The 20,000-nt window shown below is 37.1% G+C and overlaps 2 protein-coding genes and 2 pseudogenes across 2 annotated transcripts; 1 reads left to right on the forward strand and 3 right to left on the reverse strand.

The window, feature by feature from the left end:
• Window positions 1–5,965: 5,965 nt before the first annotated feature.
• On the reverse strand, window positions 5,966–6,658 carry LOC131768881 (uncharacterized; annotated as a pseudogene).
• A 1,471-nt stretch (window positions 6,659–8,129) lies between these two features.
• LOC136281013 (uncharacterized) lies at window positions 8,130–10,285 on the forward strand. Its single transcript, XM_066167183.1, has 2 exons — window positions 8,130–8,144; window positions 8,286–10,285. The coding sequence occupies exon 2, from the start codon at window positions 8,298–8,300 to the stop codon at window positions 9,993–9,995; it is 1,698 nt and encodes a 565-aa protein (XP_066023280.1). The 5' UTR covers window positions 8,130–8,144; window positions 8,286–8,297; the 3' UTR covers window positions 9,996–10,285.
• A 148-nt stretch (window positions 10,286–10,433) lies between these two features.
• LOC131773358 (uncharacterized) lies at window positions 10,434–13,014 on the reverse strand. The gene is made up of 3 exons (XM_066167184.1): window positions 12,195–13,014; window positions 11,812–11,999; window positions 10,434–11,665 (listed from the first exon to the last, which is right to left on the reverse strand). Exons 1-3 carry the CDS (start codon window positions 12,782–12,784, stop codon window positions 10,752–10,754), a joined length of 1,692 nt encoding a protein of 563 aa, XP_066023281.1. The 5' UTR covers window positions 12,785–13,014; the 3' UTR covers window positions 10,434–10,751.
• Window positions 13,015–13,255: 241 nt separating this feature from the next.
• LOC131778480 (uncharacterized) overlaps window positions 13,256–20,000 on the reverse strand; it is a 73,175-nt pseudogene continuing 66,430 nt past the window's right edge.

Genomic DNA, 20,000 nt, shown 5'->3' on the forward strand with positions numbered 1-20,000 from the left:
CAGAGAACTATTTAAATACCAAAATATGTTTAGCAATGTAAAGTGTTAAAAGTTTAGCAGCAAGCTTAAATTAAATGGGAGCTTGTTAAAATACTATAAGTGTAACAAAGTACATGTAGAAATATAAAATGAAAAATGAGCCCTCAAATAAAAAAATTAAAAGATGTACATACATTTTATAATACATTACAGTGTATATTACATTAATTACAAATTAAAATTTTAAAAATAAGAATAAAAACATTACAACTAAGCAAATTGCATTATCTGCAAAAGCTGGAATCCCCCTACAGCAATACCTATGGTACCTACAGCCTTGGGTGAGGAGCAACGTTTACCTTGGTCTGGGATGGACCTTTGTAATGTTATACAAAATAAACTTGTGGATGAGAAGGATAGGGTCTGTATTGTTGGACTTTATCTTGATGACACTGAGCCAAAACTGGGGTACGCATGTTGAACTAGTGGCAAAGACTAGGAAGGGCTCAAACTCATTGTTAATTAGTTTGAAAATGTGGTCTCTTGATTTGTTCATTAATCTTTTCTAGAAAGAAAATAAAACTCAAGGAAGCAGTTCTTACAATGCTCACTGTCAATTTCATGGGAAGCCAACAGTCTAGAGTGACACTAGCTACTTCTTCATTGAAGTCATGATCAAGATTGGTGACATTTTCAGAAACTTAACAAGTAAATGAGCAATGAAATCATTAGAACTTATTTAAAACCCTAAACAGCAGTGTCAGGTAAAATGACTTGTTTTGGTTACAGATTTACAGTGAAATACACAATGCATGAAGACAAACTATTACACCTCAAAAAGCTGGAATCCATCTGACAGCAAAACCTATGGAAATTAAAGAAGATTAGAAAAGCCTTTTCCATTGATTATAGTGAAGTAAAATATCGTTGAACTTTATGTTGATGACACCAAGCCCAATATGAGGTAGGCATGGTGAACTTGTGGCAAAGACTAAGAAGGACTCCACCTCATTGAGGTTCTCTCTGAGAGAACGTGAGAAAATATTATTTGAAGATGATTTCTGCTGGTCCCAAATTCAGTGGGAACTTTAGAAAACCCTGGATGTCATCTATAGTCACTCCACTGCCTCCTGCAATTGCACTTTGATTTCAGGGTCAGGTTTCTTATCACTCTCATCTTGTTGTTATTTTGGCCAAAAAAACTACAGATCATAACTAAAGAAACAAGTAATTGATTGTGTATCTGTAATCGTTCTAAGAGGTTTCTTTTTTAGGGTTTGGGTTCTTGGGTTCTTGTCTGCACTCCCTGTTTGGGCACATGCCATGTGTGAGAGACCCATATTGGGAACTTCTGCATTCTTGTCATGCGTAGTTCTCACTCTTGCATCATACAAGAGGCACCTCACAACAGATCCTGACTTCAAATCATCTTCTTTTGTTTTGGTCACTTCAACCTCCATCATTGGCTGCGGGGCAATATTTAAACTCCCACCTTTCTTACGCCATTGCTGCAATTGAGATGTGCATGTGAATCTTCTTCTTCCAACAGATCTTTTGTGGAGGCATCGTTAAGTAAGGAAAACTTACGTAACTTGAACATGAGGGCCAATGCATGATTGCAGAATCCCACCTCGCCTGCTATGCAAAAACAGCAAGCACTGACGTGATGTTCACCAATGCTTCTGTTTGATGTTCACCAGTGTTTGTTTTACTAAATATTGTTTACTTTTCTGTATGTTTAACTTCTAATAAGTTGTATTGGATTGAGGGCCAACTCGCCAACGTCACTACTCAATTTCATATGTCTGCGAGTTGGAGTCGGCGAGTTGACTGGATACCCCTTTAAGGTTACAGAGAATTTCCACAATAATCTTTTAAATCTAGTTACATTGATATCTTAACTAAGCAATAGCATTTACTTATTTTATTATTACTATTCTTATATATTTTGTCTGACAATATAAAAGTTATGTTTAAATGATATAATTTGCTAAAAAGTTGGCTAAACCAAGATTATAAGCTAGTGGCTTAGAGTTATATTGCTCAGAAGGTGGCAAGGTATGGCAACAAAAATTGTGTAGTACCAAGGGAAGTAGTGCTTGCACAGATTTTTCAATGATGGCAAAAACTAACTAAACTGTTATAGTGTAGTCAGTTGTTCTTACAGTATTTAAGATGACATTAGAATTGATGATTACTTGCACTTCTGTGATGCATCTGATCTTCTCCAAATTTTTTTCCGTGAGGCTGTTCACCATACCAACTATTCTGTGAAAAAAAGTCAAGCATGGGTCATGGATGATGTATTTCTTTTCACAGGCTGAGCTTGTGGCAGTGGTTCATATGGCCTTCCTTTTTCTAGTAAACCTAGTGTTTGTTAGTTTTCTGTGTTGACATGATGCGATGACAAATAATGGATGCTCCTGGCAGTTATCAACCCAGAAAAAGTCAAGTCAATTTACCTTGCTAAGATGTGATTTCTTTTCCACTTGGACTTAATACTGCAGATCTGATTGTTTCGCAAACAGTTTAAGTCAGCATGCAGTTGTTAACAAGGAGAAAGTAATCCACTGGGAACATTTTAACTCAGGAAGTTCCCGTACATTGTGAAGTGCTTCTGTCCATTAAAGTAAAAGTTACATTGCCATTATCCACCTCCTCTTTTTTTACCCTTGATGGTGTTTCTCAAATCAATTTTGTCATTATCTGGTTGCTGAAGTAGCTTTGTCCTTTTCATTTTTCAAATCCTTTAATGTCAGTCAAAACTACCTTCCCAGAGTAGGAGTTTCCAACAAAATAATTTGGTGCTTGTTGGCCAGTGTACCTTGCACAGCTTCTCCTCATGTTTGCTGGAGGGCTTTAAATCTTGTTTTGTCAACAAATATTTCCCATCTTGGTTTCTGATTACTGGTAGTTTCCTTCTTTGATAGTTTCTTAAAACTCTTTATAGTATAAATGGCAGAGGATGTAAGGTTTACAGTCATGATAATCATACTAACTAAAGAAATTTACACGGTTGGCAAATCCAGAGACAGAGGTCAGTGTTAAACTGATGTGAAGTCTGTAAAGAAAAAATTGGTCAAAATTCAAGATCTCTCCAGGCAAGAACTAAAAATCCTATCTTATTTATAATGACCATCATTGACTGAGGACACAGTGCAGTCTGCACATTTTCCTGTTGGACACCCTGTTCACTTTGGTGCCTCTCATTCTTGAATCCATTTCCTGCAGCAAAATTAAGCTGGGCACCAACATTCAAAGTATTCAATGGCAGATTCTTTTAAAAGTTTTGTTGATTCCTTTAGAATAAGAGCAAACAAACAAAACTAAAAGAGGAAAAAGATCCAGGTTAGTTATAAATGACAGGAAGACAAACAAACTTGCATTTCAAACAGCTAAAAATAAGATGTACGCCACAGTCATTAGACTAACTCTAATGAATTTGATGTTTTATCAACTTATTAGGAAACCTAAAAGCAATGAAATCCTTGAGTCACTTAATTAATGTAAAATCTAAAACCTGTTTATCTTTTTTTCTCTTTCTTTCTTTGATTTGTTTTTTTTAGAAATTTTTTTTAAAATTGTGTTCGAAAGAATTCATCAAGTAACAAAAATTTTGGGTACCATGGTCACTGTTTTTTGGCCACAGTTTCCAAAGTAGTGGCCCATTGTTGATCTCTACTCTCATTCCAAGCCAAAAAACTGGTAAATGCCTTTAACTCGTGCAAAGACCGCAACTTTCTTTTTCACATTTTGTTTGTTTTGCTCCTTCTCCCAATGGCAGTCTTTCAACCAACCATTTTGAATTCTCTCAACCCATAACTCTTTTCTAGTTCCTTCCCCCTTAAAGAGTACGGCCAGGACATTGGCAAATGCCTTTAATTCTTGCTCAGACTATGACATGCCTTTTTGCTTTGCATTGGTTTGAAGTGTTTTCTCTCTCTCCAAAAAAGAAAGGTTTAAAATGTATTGTATAGACTGTGCCAGTAATGTACTAAATTCCAGCAAAGCAACACACTGCTGCAGATTTTTGTATGAACCAGGAAAATTAAGTAACACGTGTACTAGAGCACAGATGGTACAAGGGAAGGGAATTTTGCCAGACTCATGCTACACTTAATTGCATTTGGTTACATGTTGTTTTGCAAGCACAACCTAGAGAGTTTCATTCTGCAGTCCTGTGGTGACTTTTCATCAAGTCTTAATGAAGTTGATAGACTAATCATTCTATGCACCAAAGAACTTATGCTTCCACAGTCCTATGCTCCCAAAATGGAAAATTTGTCAAGAAAGAAATAGGTGTGCAACTGCTGCTCAAGCATCAAAATAAAAAATTCCATCACTAGTCGCTTCTAAAAGGCAATTCAGTTGTTCTGAAATCTAGCCAACTGTTGGAGGAACTTCAGATTTCTTACTGGGTTAGCAGTGTTGTTGTGGAGGGACGCGTTGGCACAACGTCCTCCTCTTTGCGCCTCTCATCCGCAGCCCCTCTCCTCCCTTTGATAGTGGCCGTTCTCCTTTCCCCTCTTTTATCCTGCCTCTCCCTATCCTCTTCTCTTTTGTTCTCTCCACTCTACTTCAAAATGCATCAACTCCAGGGAGTCACGAATTTCTGCCGTATGAAAGGCAAACCTTAAAGTTTCCCTAACTCACATTTTTTTACCAACTGTTGAATGTCATCTACACTGAGGTTACAGCGATATGGTACTGGACCTATAGTCATTGCCTGTGTCTTAGATGCATTGGTATGTAGATAGTTTTGCTGAAGCCATGTTGATAAGATATGTAGATCAGAGTTAATGATATATTCTAAAATTGGAGGGGAAGTGTCCGATGCATATTCAGTAGTGTCATTTGCATATAACTGTAGAGAGGTATTTGTAACCTGAAGGTTCAAGTCATTGATGTAAATGTTAAAAAGTGAAGGGCCCAGCAAAGATCCCTTAGGGACCTTAGCTTTGATAGGTTCCCAGTCAGAGTAAATGCCATCCAATTTGACTCTGCTTCCTATCTTGCAAGTAACTGCTCATCAACTCCAATGCCTGACCTGTGAAGCCATAGGCTCTAAGTTTTGCTAGCAGTAGGCCATGGCATGGGTTTCACGCCTGAAATCTTGAGGGTCATGTCTGATACTGGCAAGTACTTTCAAGTTGTGTGAGCTCTTATAGAGCCTGGTGCAGAGCAGCAGATGCATAAGAAGCTAAAGGGGCTTTCCCTGCAAGTTAAGGGCAGCTAGCATAAACATCTCCAGACTTAGAGGCAAGGGCAGTGTAAGGTTATATTTCAATGTTTTTTTCTCTTCAAGCAGATGATCACAACAAATGTGGGTTTCATCAGTGTCAAATGCCTGCTTCATTTTTGCACGTGACCATGTCTAAACAAGGAAAATCCTTTATTGCTAATGTTGTGGTAATCTCTAGGTTTTCTTTTGATGAAATGGCAGACAACATTTTTCACATCAAAATCAGGAAGGCTGTCTTTCTCATTTACAAGTGATGACTACTGTCAGAATCAGAGAGATCATTGCTTGTTTAAATACTTTATATTCAATCCTCAGATTTCCACGTACTCTACAATACTACGAATTATACTAAGAAATTCTCTGAGAGCCTCAGCAAACTTTGCTTAACACGTACCTCCAAAAAAGCCTGATCTTCGTCAGTCACTTTGCGTTCAATAATCTTTCTCAAAAAAAAAAAGATAAATGACTCTTAGCATTAATAATTCAGAAGAAATAGTCAGGCACAGCTGAGTCCTTCAATAGCTGGTGCACCAATGTGGGGCCCTTCAACAGCTGTGGTGGTAGCAGTCTTTTTTCCCCTTGTTTGCACGCCAAGAGCTGCCTCTTTTCAAGAAAATTCTCGTCCCAATATAGAATTTGTACTTATTATGTTGCACTGAGAGTGTACCCACAAAATTATGTGAACTTTAAAACAAGGAAACATTTAGCAATGTTCAGCTATTATTGTAATGGTTACTGTGTACTTCACAGCAAATAGGTAAAGAAAATAAAATCAACTCTATCTTTTGCAGTTTGAGAAAAGATGGGATCCAACATAATTCTTTTACAGAAAAAGGTAGTGTCGTTAATGTTGGTGAAAAAATCACACCACTCAAGACCAAGTGATATTAAGACCTGATAATAGCAGTAATTATTTCGTTTAAGCTTGAGGACATTTGAATTGTAAGATAGGCCACATTCTGAAAGTCAGTAGCACCTTCTTTAACAACCTTTTTCTCCAAAAGGCCAAAAGGAGAAAGGCCTTGCTCCTCAACATTCAAATCAGACACTTTGCGGGTCAGGGGTGCATCCCAACCATGGATTCATTACCAGCCCTGATGGGAAGAGATTAACTTGGTTTTGCTTGGCTATGCTGGCATATATAATTGCAGCCTGGGGTACCAAATCTAAGCCTCTCTGCACAGGTGCTGAAACCACATGTCTTGCTGAGTTAATTTCCCCAACTAAATTGTCAAAGTTGCTCTATCTTTTTGCAACCTGTCCAAATTTACTAGCTGTGATCCTTTTGTTCCTTAACATCATCCAAAGACTACTCTGACTTTGTGCCCTTGTTTTTTCCTCCACTTCAGAGGTGGTTTGCCTGAAGAGACCCAACACATCCAATGAAGTAAGCTTGTCTTGCTGGAGACATATAGACACATCATTTTCAAATCTCATCTCAGCATTTGGAATTGATTTTATTACTATAAGAAAACTCGCTTTTCACATTGTGTAAATATCCAGGCTCAGCAAAAACTTAAAGCCTTTGGTTGTGTGCCTGCGGCCAGATTCTTTTTGGGCATACTCTTCAACCTCAGAAAATGTAAGTTCAGGAAATGCAAAGATAAATCAGCAAAATTAAAGCTTGATGAAACAAAAAAAAAATCTTGTTTGCGTCCTTAAACAACAAATGTTTGGCATGTTTTCAACTAAAAAGTCAAAATTTGTTTCAATTGAGTTGATCACCACAATAAGTGTGACGCTTGTTTGCTTGCTCACCAGTGATGCATTGCTTTGTGGCATCCAAACACGTAATTAAGTCCTGCAAAGAGTCTATTAACCCTAAAAAAAAAGCTATTGGGGAGCAAGTGTTGATGCAATTTGAATTCCACAAGTGCCTGTAAGAAATGGCCAACCTCATGAATCAATGTCCAATTGGGTGCATTCTAAATGACCCTGATGGTGGATCATACCTTTCTCTAAATGACGTGCTCCTTGGGTGAGCATCATCTTGTATGCCATAAATGCCATAAGGCCTTTTCTGAAAAACTAAGTGGAGGTGGTGGATAAGGGATGTGTTTCTGTCATTAATTCCCAAAGACATGGAACATAGAGAAATAAAATGTTTAAGTAAACGACTTTGTGGTAGTCAAAAATCTAAATGCAACCTGTGGAAACTGGAATATCTGTAAGATTATCAATGTTTACGCAGGACAAGATGGTCAAGTTCGAAACATCAGAGTGAAGACCAATATTTGAGTGTATCCCAGGCCGGTTACAAAGATTGTGGTGCCTCACCCAGTGCAAGGTTACAAATAAAGATGAGAAAAACGTCCTCATTTTGGAGGAGTGCGTTTCACTGAACATTCACTTTATTATAATTAATTGTTAAATTTTACCCACATGCTGTTTATGTTCACATGCCTTTTAATTTTTGCAATGTTTGTCATCTAAAACGTGTCATTTAGGACACCTAATACGTGTCATTTTAGACAATTTAGTTGTTCAGTTGCTCAGTTCAATTTCAACCAAGCTGACCAGTTATTTTAGATTGCTAACCAGTTATTTGTCACAAGTACAGAGGCAGTCAAGAAGTAGGTTTCCTGTTCATTTCCAGGTTATTAAAGTTAATTTTCTGTTTGTTTTGAATGCTTGTAAGGTTAAGTGCCAACGTGGTTTCTTTGTATTTTAAATTGAATTGTGGTATTAAATTAAATACAGCTCTTCTTCCGTATACGTGCATCAAGAGTTCCGGAAGGTAATTCGCGCGCAATGCATTCTGGGATAGTCTCACAAAAAAAGTGGGCACCAAGCGTGACAATATGGCGTGTGTCTCTGTATTCAATGCGTTCTTTGAAGCGTGTCTTTATCTATAATACAGTCTTTTTGTTCTTGTAAGTGATATCAACTGGAAAATAATCTTCGTGGGTATTATATTCAAAAGGTAAGTTACAAATTTTAACTTTGTTTTAGCTGTTTTTAAGCTTTTAATGGTAGTAGATTCAATCCTGCGCGCGAGTGACATTCGCGAATACAAGAACTGTCAAAAGTCAAAGATTCTCATCGTATTTTTATTACTTTGCAGCCGTTTAATGACATGGTCTTTGGGCACAGAAATTGTGCAGTATTTGGGTGCCATAACAGTGGGAAAAAGCTTGAGAAATGGGCTTCACAGCAATGCGAAGTTCACGATTGTTTACACGGCACTCCGCCATGTGACTGTCCGCTGCCGTTCAAGCTATTTCCGTTCCCTACTGAACGCAAAAACAATGAGGGTAGAAAGCGCTGGATCCATCTTCTAAAGAGAAAAGGCCCGAAAGGAGAAGTCTGGCAACCTAATAATTCGTCGAGAGTCTGCAATGAGCACTTTGTTGATGGGAAACCCACGAAAGAAAACCCTGATCCTGTACTCAAAATGGGCTACGAGACAAAGTCTACTCGTAACCGTAAACCGCCTACTGATAGATCATCATTACTAGAAGAAATGAAACGTTTAAGAACTCAAGATAATACTCAAGATAACACACAAGATAATATTCAAGATGATACTCAAGATAATGCACATGATAGTCAAGATGCTCCTGTGATTCAAGAACCAAGTAGTTCCTCGTTTATAACAGAAGAAGAACATTGTACTACTGCCGGTCGACCCGACCATATCACTCACGATCATGCATATTCGTTTGGCTGGTACAACCTAGAAGATCCTGACTTCTGTATGAAAGAAAAATGCTTGCAGGAAAGACTCAAGCAGTTCAATGAGATCAAAGATCTCAAAGAAAAACTCCAAGAACTTGAAAGTGAACTCAAAGCATGTAAGATAAAACTCAAGGCCAGACAGCGTAAGGGACTAGAACATTCTGATTTGAAAACAAATTCATCTGTTCGTCTACTAACCGGCCTACCATCAAAACGAGTATTCAATAAGTTGTTTGAAGTAGTGAAGGGAAACATTAAAAAAGTAAACTACTGGAGTGGCCCAAAAAAATCTACTAAAAAAGGAAGAAACTTCAAAAAAACACCAAATAAGTTTGGCCCTAAAAGAGCTTTGTCAGAAAAAGATGAGTTTCTTTTGACCTTAATGAAACTTCGACTTGGATCAACAAATGCTGACTTAGCACAGAGGTTTGGAATTTCAACTACAAATGTAACAAATGTTGTTACTACCTGGGTGAAAATCCTAGCAAGTGAACTTAAATGTTTGGTTTACAATCCCTCCATCGATGTTGTGAAAGCAACTTTGCCCGCAAAGTTTAAAAAGCCAGGCTACTCTAATGTACGCCACATCATTGATTGCACAGAAATATTTATTGAAACCCCAAGCGACCCAAACCTTAGAGCAGCTACGTGGTCAGACTACAAGCATCACAACACTGCTAAGCTGTTGGTATCAATAACACCACATGGTTTTTTCAATTTCTTATCCAAAGCATGGGGAGGGAGAACTTCAGATGTGCATCTGACAAGAGAATCATCATTTTATGATATCATTGAACCTGGCGATGAAGTGATGGCAGACCGTGGATTCACAATTGCTGAAGACCTCTTAATCAGAAGCTCAAGACTACACATCCCCCCTGGTAAACGTGGACAAGAGCAGTTCACTAAAGCTGAAGTTGCTAAAACAAAAGAAATTGCAAATCTTAGAATCTTTGTTGAGCAAGCAATAAGACGGTTGAAGACGTTTAGACTGATAAAGCATGAACTACCAATATCACTGCTTGGCAGTATAGACAACATTGTACTTATTTGTGCAGCCTTATGTAACTTGTATAGACCCTTGGGTAAAAAATGATTAACAAGAAATGTACAAATAGCTAAAAAGATTGACAGCATTTAACCCATGAAAGAATATAAACTTCATAAATTTAGAGGATACCAATATGTATTAGTCTAAGTTCTTTCTTAGGTTAAATGTTATTCAAAATCTCTGCTCTACTTTACTAGCAACTAGTATAGAGTGCAATCACTTAATCTTTCATACAAATGGTACCAAATAATACTAAATAGTGTTGATAATGGTACATAACAAGAAAATTAAGTAATAGTATGATTTAGTACCATTTAATGCTTCAGCTATTAAGTATGTGCACTCTGAATAAGAACTGTTATATTATTTGCACCACAAGGACCTCACAAGAGAAAAATTATTCTGGTAGAGTGATTACAATCATTAGATATAATTTGTAAATATTTTTCTTCATTTCACAGCTCATGTGTCGCTGAACACAAATAAATAATATATTATTTATTATTACTATATATATAACTGCAAACAATATCAAACTGTAACATTTTCAATCATACTGAAGTGTGGTCAATGCATTACTTGTATAAAATTTCATGATTTGATTCATCCATTCCAGTTTCCACAACAGACAATTTTACTGTTCTATTCAGAGACTATTTGAGTTCAATTTAGAACTGTCAGACCAGTTTTTCCAGATATGAAATTGTAAAAATTCTAAATTGTATATAAAATGTACAAATGTATTTTTAGTGTTTACACCATGTAAATAAAGTTTTGTATCAAGTTATAATTAACGAGCATTCATTCACTTAAATACTTATTATAAAACCAAATTAGGTTTTGCTTTATCTTTTCCCAGTAATCATTATTGAACTTGATTAGCTCCAGATGATAACCCTTTTGGGTGTAGACCAGGAAGTGACACCATGTTCTCTTTGTCACAGCCATTTGTCCCTGTATCTGTGCAAAATATGCATGCTTCTCTTTCAAGACAATTTTGCCATTAATCTTTACCAGGTAGGAAAGATTGTCTTCTGATGGTAAATCATTAACAATAGAATAAGGGCACTTCACTTCTAGCACCCCTAATCCACAACAGGAACATTCAACAAGCAGATCAGGGGATGCTCCAATGAATTGGTCAGATTCATCAATAAATAGTCCACACTCTCTGAATTTTGCATCTTTGTGCTCCCTCTGAAACAGTTTCACATACTTATCCTTAGCAACTTTCTCCATGTTTCTTCCATATTTTAGAGCAGGTAAATGTTCCGACGGTCCATTACTTTTACCCTGGATTGTGTCCACTAGTTCCTGTGCATCACCCCCCTTAGTTTTAAGGGTTTCAACTTTTGTGTACACTCTATAGAAATTAGAGGCAGTTAATCGGCCTTTTCTGTAATCGTGCCATGCCTCATTCTCAGACTGACCAATGGTGCCTTGTTCAATCAGATGTATATCATCAGCACTTAAGTCTTTCTTTGATGACTTAGGCATTACACATTCAGGTACTTCAGTATTAATTTCTATTGTAACGGAAGTTGAACACGGTTCCTCAAACTCAGCCGTTGCTAATTTGATGAATGCCGATTCTGGCAACAAGTCCTTCAAATTATTATAAAACGACTTCCTCTTTCCTTTTGGAGTCAGGGGCTTCAACTCTTCATGTGAATTGAATAACTTTCGGCGACTATCGATGGCAGGTCTGGTCGTCTCTAGAAAAACACAAAATAAAAGTAAATTAATTGCTAGGTTACAAGCTAATAAGAACTTTCTTATTTATGTCCCCAGATAACACTTATGTCTATCCAGTATACATACTGTAAATACTTTGTTTAGAATTTTAAACATAATAACATACCTTTATTTAGCTTTGAAGCCTTCCACTCCATATCACAAATTCTAGAGGGCTTGATTACAGTCTTGTTTCCTATTGGAACATTCCACACACACTCTTTGGACGTACATGCAGGATTTGTCATACCATTACGGTTTGCTGCTTCAATTCTGAACAGCAGTGCCATCACATGAATACAAGAACCACTCATACTGAAACAAGAAATAACAAATAGTTAGGGTATATGATAGACATAATATTTTAAACATTCTAAAGTATAATATATATTGAGCTTAGACCAACAACATTAGTCATAAAATCGAGGTATATGATAAACATGATATTTTAGGCTTATATTTTGCATCAGTTACAAGTTAAAGTCTTATAAAACAGAAAGTCTAACATACCCAGCAGTACAGGTACAGTAGGCACTGATAATCTCTCCATTTTTTCTTGAACAAATCCATGATGTATGTGGTGTATCACCAACCTTCATCGAATGCGTACATTTTGCTTTCAAGAAGCAAAAATCCATATTTTCTAGTTCATGGTAGAAAACTTCTTTCAGAAAGCCCGAGTCAAATAAGCGGTATGCTTTCCCCTCTTTGTACTCATTCATGACCCGTTCGTGCAGTTTAATATCCTTTCCAGGATGATCAGCCATCAGATATTTCGTAATGTCACTTAGAAATATAGGAGGCCATGATGTTAGCCCATCTTTTTCATCAATCCATCCGTCCTTTAGCCCAAGAGGATCGGGAAGCTTGCTGCCCTCAGGAGTAAACAATAGCTTCGCTCTCTCAGACTCCGTGATGCACATTAGTTCTTTAGCCGATGCTTGTACTTGGATTCCCATCTCTGATGTTGCAAACACACGGGCTACAAGTTCAGCTTTAGCTCCAGAAGTTTTAAGATTTCGTTTACGGCAAAATAACTTGAGAGCGTCCACCTTCCATGTGTTGACTTCCTCGAGGGAAAGCTCACTTGTCTCGCTCATTTCCACGCCAAAAACGACGAGAAAACTATATGAAAACTATATACAAACTAGTGAAAACTATATACAAACTATTATTAAAACTATATACAAACTATGATCTAATTTAAACTGGAAAAAATTGTAAAATCGCGAGGTAAAAGTGTATAAATGTTGACGATGCTTTAGTTATCAAGATGGCCGCTGTCACGCTTGGTGCCCACTTTTTATATGAGACGATCCCAGAATGCATTGCGCGCGTTTCGATATCGGAGACTCTTGATGCAGGTATTGGCTCTCTGGTCTTCTTTTTGATGGAATACCAAGCATCACGTAAACTTTTCAAATAATCTGTTGTCTTTCATATCCAAAAAAATCCCCAAAGATGGAAGTGCTCCATCTACAACATTAAAACTTGTGGCATCTCAAAGGTGAGTTCATACTGTTTGTTAAATCTTCGTACTTTTAACCTTGATGATAAATCATTACAAAATCTTAATGTCTGTGTACTTGCAAAACATCCTGGGCTGAAAATCGAGTTTGACTCTGAAGAAAGGGAGGCAAATTCAAAGAAACTTGTTTACTCCTTAAAGGATCTTCAATATCAAACCCTTTATCTGCCATAACACTGTCATGTGCCTCCAGAAAATCCAAAATGCCAGAACAACGAGTTATTTCTTTATCTGATATCAAACTGGTGTAAAAACTGAAAATAAATGTGATGGCCCCATGAGGAGCAATCCTAATTAACATTTTAAAGTAGTGCTAGAAAAATGTAAACCAAAAGGCTAGGCAAGTTCCAGTTCAAATAAACCAAGCTTCCATCAAACAAAAAGTAAAAAAAGCTCATCTATCAGTTGCATCTTGTGTACTCCTGGCCTATTTGTACGTATTCCTGAAGCATACACATCAACCTTTGCTTCTGCTGTTGGTGTAACAAGTTCAAAAGATAGCTTAAAGTGATCATAGGTCGGAAAACCTGTACAACTGTACAATATGCCACCTTAGTTGTATAGTAACAACTGTTACTGTGATCCATAATTCTCCTCAAAGTCCACAGTATTAACTCAAAAACTAATGCATGTATTGAGTTTTCTTTGAAGTATTTCTCTTGTGATTGTGGAGTTCAATTACCTCTTTTAATGTTAATTTTGATAGCAACTTCATCGTCATGGATGTGAACAGCATGTGATGAACAACAACATGTGATGAACAACAACATGTGATGAACAACAATAACATTCTCAGGAATAGTGAAGTCTTGGGTGGGTTAGATCACCTACATACTTCTTTGCCTTAAGTGGCATTACTACATTATTATAACAGGAAAAGTAAGGATGACAAAGTATATTCAGTTCTATATCTTCAAATACATAGTTTTTTGCCCTCTTTGATTGCTAGAACAACTTGTCATCAAAACAACAACAAGTTGTGATCAGCAACAACATTTTGAGAAGTGTTGTGACGGTCAGAAAACCCACCTACTTCTTTGCCTTAAGTGGCATTATTAGATTATAGCAAGAGCAACAGTGAGGATGACAAATTTATATTTAGTTCTTTACCTTCATTGTCTTAATTTCTTTGTCCTCTTTGATCGTAAGAATAACTTGTGGTTAACAACAACAATAACTTGCTATCAGCAACAATAACATTCTGAGGAATAGCAAAGTCTTGTGAGGATCAGAAAAGCCGCAAACTTCTTTGCCTAAATGGCATCATTTAATTTTAGCAACAGTGCTCATTTGTCTGGTCACCATTATTATCAGTATCTTCAAAGTCTGTCATCAAGTCCTCCGCTTGTGTCTTGTGCTTGTGTTGAGATTCATTTGACTTTGCGTGTCCCTGTGATTGACAAATGAACAAGCGAAGCTTACCAGCAATGAAGTACAAATGGGCCTTATGAAGAACTTAAGAAATTTTTCCCACAGCTTCTGAGAAATGTTTGTTTCTTAGTGATGAGTGTTGTCCTTGGGCACTGGTTAAGTGTTCCTTTTGCCACTGTTCCCAGAAATTCTGTATCATTTTTTGATGGTATTTCACTCGTCTTGATAAATCATGGTTTGATGCTTGTGGTATGTGCTCTGAATCATCTGAATCATTGGCTATATCTGGCAAAGTTAGAAGTCATGCATAAAAGTCTGCATAGGAAAGGAGATGGAGTAAGGGGTGGACCATCATTAATATCTGTATACATAAAAGTGAGTTGGGGACTGTTGAGTGTAGCCTCAACCTCAGTTAGTTTGGTTTTTAATTCTATAAAATTCAGAGAAGTGTTTCTGATAGCTTTTTTTAGTCTTCATTTGACTAATCCAATCAATTTTTCATAACAGCCACCCCACCAGGGAGCTCATTCTGTATTGAACTTTTACTTTCTCTGGTGGTAAGCAAGAAACCTTTGGGGTTCTGTTGTGTTTAGTATTTGGTTTTTGGGGGTATTGAGCTCTTGGGAACCTTTCTGGAATGTCTTGGCATTGTCTGATATGATGTATTCTGGAATTCCTCTTTTGCATACAAATTGCCTGAAGGCCCTCACAAACAAGCTTGCAGTTTGATCTTCTACTATCTCAAGATGTATCGCTTGTAGTGCTGTGCAGGTAAAGAGGCAGATGTATACTTTGACAACTTCTTTTTTGTCGCTCTGGGTGTATAATGGGTATATATTGTATTTGTTGATGAGTTCTGGATCTTTTTTCTGTAGAGCATGTAGAAGGTTGTTTAAACGCTTTTTTGCCATTGTAAAATTTGTGGGTAGGTTTTGCTTGACGTCCCTCCATGGGAGTCTTACATTGTATCTGCTTGTGTCTTGATTGAATATGATGGTATCTTGAAAGTGTTTCTGGGTATCAGTTGTGTTGTTTTCATCTAATTCTTCAGGAAATTTACTTACTTCCTAGAACTTCTTGAGTATTTCGTTTAGATTGTTGTCTGTTAATGGTCCTGTATTTACAATTTGACACAATGTGCTGAACATTTTATCTGTTATTAGGTTGGGTGTTGGTCCTGAAAGGAGCCATCCAAATTTATAGCCATCAAACATTCATCTCTTGATTTCTTGGTTTCCTGGTATGAATTGGGCTTAGTAGTCATTTCCTGTGATGATGTCTATGTTGTGATTGATTTTCTCTTCTACAGAATTAGCAACACTCAGGGCCTTAAATTCAGGGGGGAGTTCCGTAAGTTGTATGGGGTTTGAAAGTGGTGTGCAGATTATTGGCTGACTAAAGCCATTATCTTAATGTTCTCACACATTTGTGTGAGTGGTAGCCATAGTTGCTAGAGTTGTTGATGTAGGCCAAATGTCTTTGCTGTTTTGTGTTGAGTTTTCTTGTTTTTCAGTCGGTTTTTTGTTTGAATCTTGACTTGGTTGGCGTGGTTCACAAATTGAAGTATGGTGTTTTAATCTGCAATTAAGGCATCTTCCTCTTGAGTGGCATTGGTATTTTGTGCGGCCTGAGCGGAGGCAATTGAAACATCTCTTTTGTTGATTTAGTTTCATTTTCCTCTGTTTTATTGTTTTCACTATATCACAGTTGTTGTGGCAGTGTTTATTGTCACAGTATATGTATGGTTTTAAATCCGGTTATTCATAGATGTTGAGAGGTTTTTGTAGAGTAAAGTGCCAGCAGTAGATACAAGAATGTTGTCTGTAGCCGACACTGATGGAGTGGTATCCTGAGCTAATTGGCCATACTATACTGCAGGTCATTTAATGAACTAAATGCTGTTGGGTTAGCCCTGAAAATTATGCATTGTTAATCGTTTGACAGTTTTTTGAGAAGTATGTGAATTAACAAGCTTCCATAGCAGTCTGTTTGCACTCCCTCTTTCGCAGTTATCATAAGACTTTCGTAGTTGTTGAACACCCAGTGATTCCATATGTGCATTAATTAGAACTTGTTTTCTTCCAAAACGTTCTTGCAGCATTCTAATTGCTGTATTGTAGTTTTGTGACATGATTGGTAATCCCAAGATTGTGCATGCTGAATCTCCAGTTATCATGCACTTTCGATAATTCATCTTGTTGATGTTATGTAGATCGGATTGTAGTGCACTGCATTATTAAAGCTATCCCAAAATGTTAACCATTCCAGGGTATTGCCATGATATGGTTGGATTTGTAATTTCAGGAGGTTGATGTAAGGTCTAAATGTTGGTTTGCTTTCTGCCATGTTTGTGTAAGGGAGTGGACTCATCGGTAGTTGTCTCCCTGCAATAAATTCTGAGATCTGGAGGTTCACTGGCATTTGATCCGACTGACCAAATTTGACCAAATGTTTTTCATCAATCAGACTTGACTGTACAATGAAAGTGAAGTAATTAGTCACTTAGTTATTGTGACATAACATAAGTGATTGATGGGCTATAGATGTTCATGACACAGCTTTCCCTATTGTCTAATTTGTTTGTACTCCTAAACTCATGTTGCATAGGGCATGTAATGAATTTCAACTGCCTTAAATTTGGGCTGGAAATTTCTAAGTAACATTGTGAACTTCATGATGAACTTCATGATGAACATCACACCAATATGGTATTCCTGGTAATAAATATATGAAGGACATAAAACCCTTATTCCCAGGATAAAAACTCTTCACATGCAATCTCCAGGGGCCAAATGTTGAAATTTTCCCGATTTTTCTCAGTATTTGTGTAGGTAATATTATAAGTACATGCATGAAACTAGCATCAGGGAACTTTATTGTCACAGTGACACCCAGTTGGATTTCAGATAACTTCACGCAGGTTTACTATAAGAATAATGGCAAGTACTAGAACAGTGCACTATTACATTATGGATGCACTTGGGACATTTGCATAACACTCAGAGCTGTACTAGGTCTTGCCCAACTCTTCCGCTTTTTTAGTGCTTAGGACAGTAACCTGCAGATATAGATGGTATATGCTCTGCCTTTTACCATTTGTTTAATCTTAGCCTTTGCAATTACTTTTTTTATTCATATCACTACAATGTTTGCACAAGTAGCGTTAACGTTAAGAGAAATTTCATCTTTATTAATGTTAATCACACAATCATATTGTACTTACAACTCCTCATCTTTGCAGCAGACACCCAAGTACTATCTGACATGAGTTACTGGAATCTCAAGGCTACAGTGAATACAAGCAACCTTTGGAACATCCCTAGAATCCTTTTTGACAAACACATTACATGTAGTAGTCAAGCTGATATGAGATTGTCGCCCACAAAAGTGTTTCAAAAGTTACAAACAAGTGGCTCTTTTGTCAAGAGAATGAATCCTGTTGCTGTTAAAGCTGTTAAATTAGTTACAAATAAACAGGGTCTTGCAATTCTCATAACATGTAGGAACAATAAGATTACAAAACTCTGGTTTTGGGAGCAAAATATTGCTTGAATTTGAATTCATAAACATATTTGTACATGGCCTGAATTTTGGTATTAGCTACAATTCTATATTTGAACACTGTTGATAAACAGTTTATCAGGTTCTGCCCTACTGAAAATAGGCAGTCTTACCATCTTCTTTAGCCTTCTTGAACAGTTTCATCTTCTTTCTTCTCTGTAATTTCTTCTAGAAGATCTGGCGATACCCCAACTCAGGTTAATTAAGGCCTGGGTCACCCTGCCTTTAACCCATATTTTTCACAAAATTGAGAATAACTTAGCTATTTCGCGAGGGATTTTCCTCATACTTGGCAGAAATGTGTATCACTACCATCTCTTTCGGACTGAATTGTTGCAGTGTAATATGATACTCTCAACAGCCAAAAACAGTTAATTTAGGCGCCAAATTCGTTGGTTGCTTTCTTGAGCAAATTCCCACCACTAAACACAAGGCAAATCAAAATGCAGTTATCGCTATGAATATTTGAAACGTTTTTCATTGTTTTCCCACTTGGAATGGCTGCCAAAAAAAAAGAGAGATGTGCTAGGCAGATTAAATCAAGTTTTGTCTCTGCGAAGCTGCTTCCTCTATCATGGTTTCCGCCCAAAAACATCTTAGCCTTTACCTGGTTCCAACCGCTTTCAAAGAAAGTAATCCCACAGGTTCCTATTTATTTGGAAAAAAGACAAATTAAAACTGTTTAAGAGGTGGGAATTTTGAAAACTCGCAGACACGTATTCAACTTAGTGTCCGCCATTTTGACACGCGAGTGTTCAGATGCAATAATTTAACGGCTGATACACTACCACATACTACTTGGAGCAATCTTAGAAGTAATACAGGCAAACTTTGTATACTTTTGATGATCTTTATTTCTTTTTCTCGTTTTCTGAGGTGGATTGCATCTCTGTAAATCCAGAGTTAGATCGCCTTTGACAATTATAATAAAACATAAGAACTTCTTGTGTTTGAACCAGCTTCTCATCTCTTAACTTGCAAATTTGGGCAGTAAGAATAAAGAACGTTTGTAATTTTATCCCAAGTAGTATCATATAACGAGACTGAATTACAATTTTGGCGCAAAACTTGAAAGTTATCGCGAGATACGCACACTGATTCCTTGAAGCTCTTCAAGGTTTTGTTCTCTAACAATGGTACCACTCGATAACGAGCTAAGTGTATTCGTGTGAAACGAAAATGTTTGTCATTTTTAATTGTGGATTTGCAAGAGTTGCTGTAAAGGAGAGCTTTCATAAGGTTGGAAGTGCTTCGGTTAAAACTGACCCTAGTGTAAAGTGGAAGAACTATCTTGCAGCGGTTGAGGGTGACAGTCAAGAAGTCTTTGCGGTCGAATGTTCCACCTACGTCAAGAAATCCAAAGCAATTTGCAGCTCTTTCCAAAAGATGAACTCAAAAGCCAGGGCCCAGTACCAAGACACGTTTTCAATGGTAAACTGGAAAGCTCTTAATACAGTGCAGAAGAAACAGCACACACTGTCAAATTGTGTAGGTTGTCAAGGGCACTATTATGCCATCCATAATATTTTCCCCAGGAGAGAAACTTTCAAAACCTGAAAACTTTTAAAAGAGGTCCTTATTGAAAGTGGGGTGAAGACACAAAGTAAAGTGAAACCAACGCAAAAAGTCATTAAAACTGCTGTAAAACACATTTATTCAAAAGTGAATGGCCACTTTGAGAAAATATTTAAAGTAAGCTTTGCTGAAGCACAAACAAAAGTGAAGAAACTTCAGCTCCAAAAAAAGAAAGACGCAGTTGAGAAAAAGCGGCAGCGTTGAGAGAGAGCACACCAAGAAAAAAGTAAAATCCAATGCTAATGTCTAATCCACCTGGGGGAGGAGTAATGTTTCTAATA

The sequence above is a fragment of the Pocillopora verrucosa genome, chromosome 5, assembly GCF_036669915.1.
Source record: "Pocillopora verrucosa isolate sample1 chromosome 5, ASM3666991v2, whole genome shotgun sequence".
In the NCBI taxonomy this organism is placed as follows: Eukaryota; Metazoa; Cnidaria; class Anthozoa; order Scleractinia; family Pocilloporidae; genus Pocillopora; species Pocillopora verrucosa.

Coding starts and splice junctions, on each gene's coding strand:
- LOC136281013 (XM_066167183.1), top strand. CDS start 8,298: ATGGTCTTTGGGCACAGAAATTGTGCAGTATTTGGGTGCCATAACAGT.
- LOC131773358 (XM_066167184.1), bottom strand. CDS start 12,784: ATGAGCGAGACAAGTGAGCTTTCCCTCGAGGAAGTCAACACATGGAAG. Junction 12,000..12,194: donor TACTGTACCTGTACTGCTGG/GTATGTTAGACT, acceptor TTCTTGTTTCAG/TATGAGTGGTTCTTGTATTC. Junction 11,666..11,811: donor GGCTTCAAAGCTAAATAAAG/GTATGTTATTAT, acceptor GTGTTTTTCTAG/AGACGACCAGACCTGCCATC.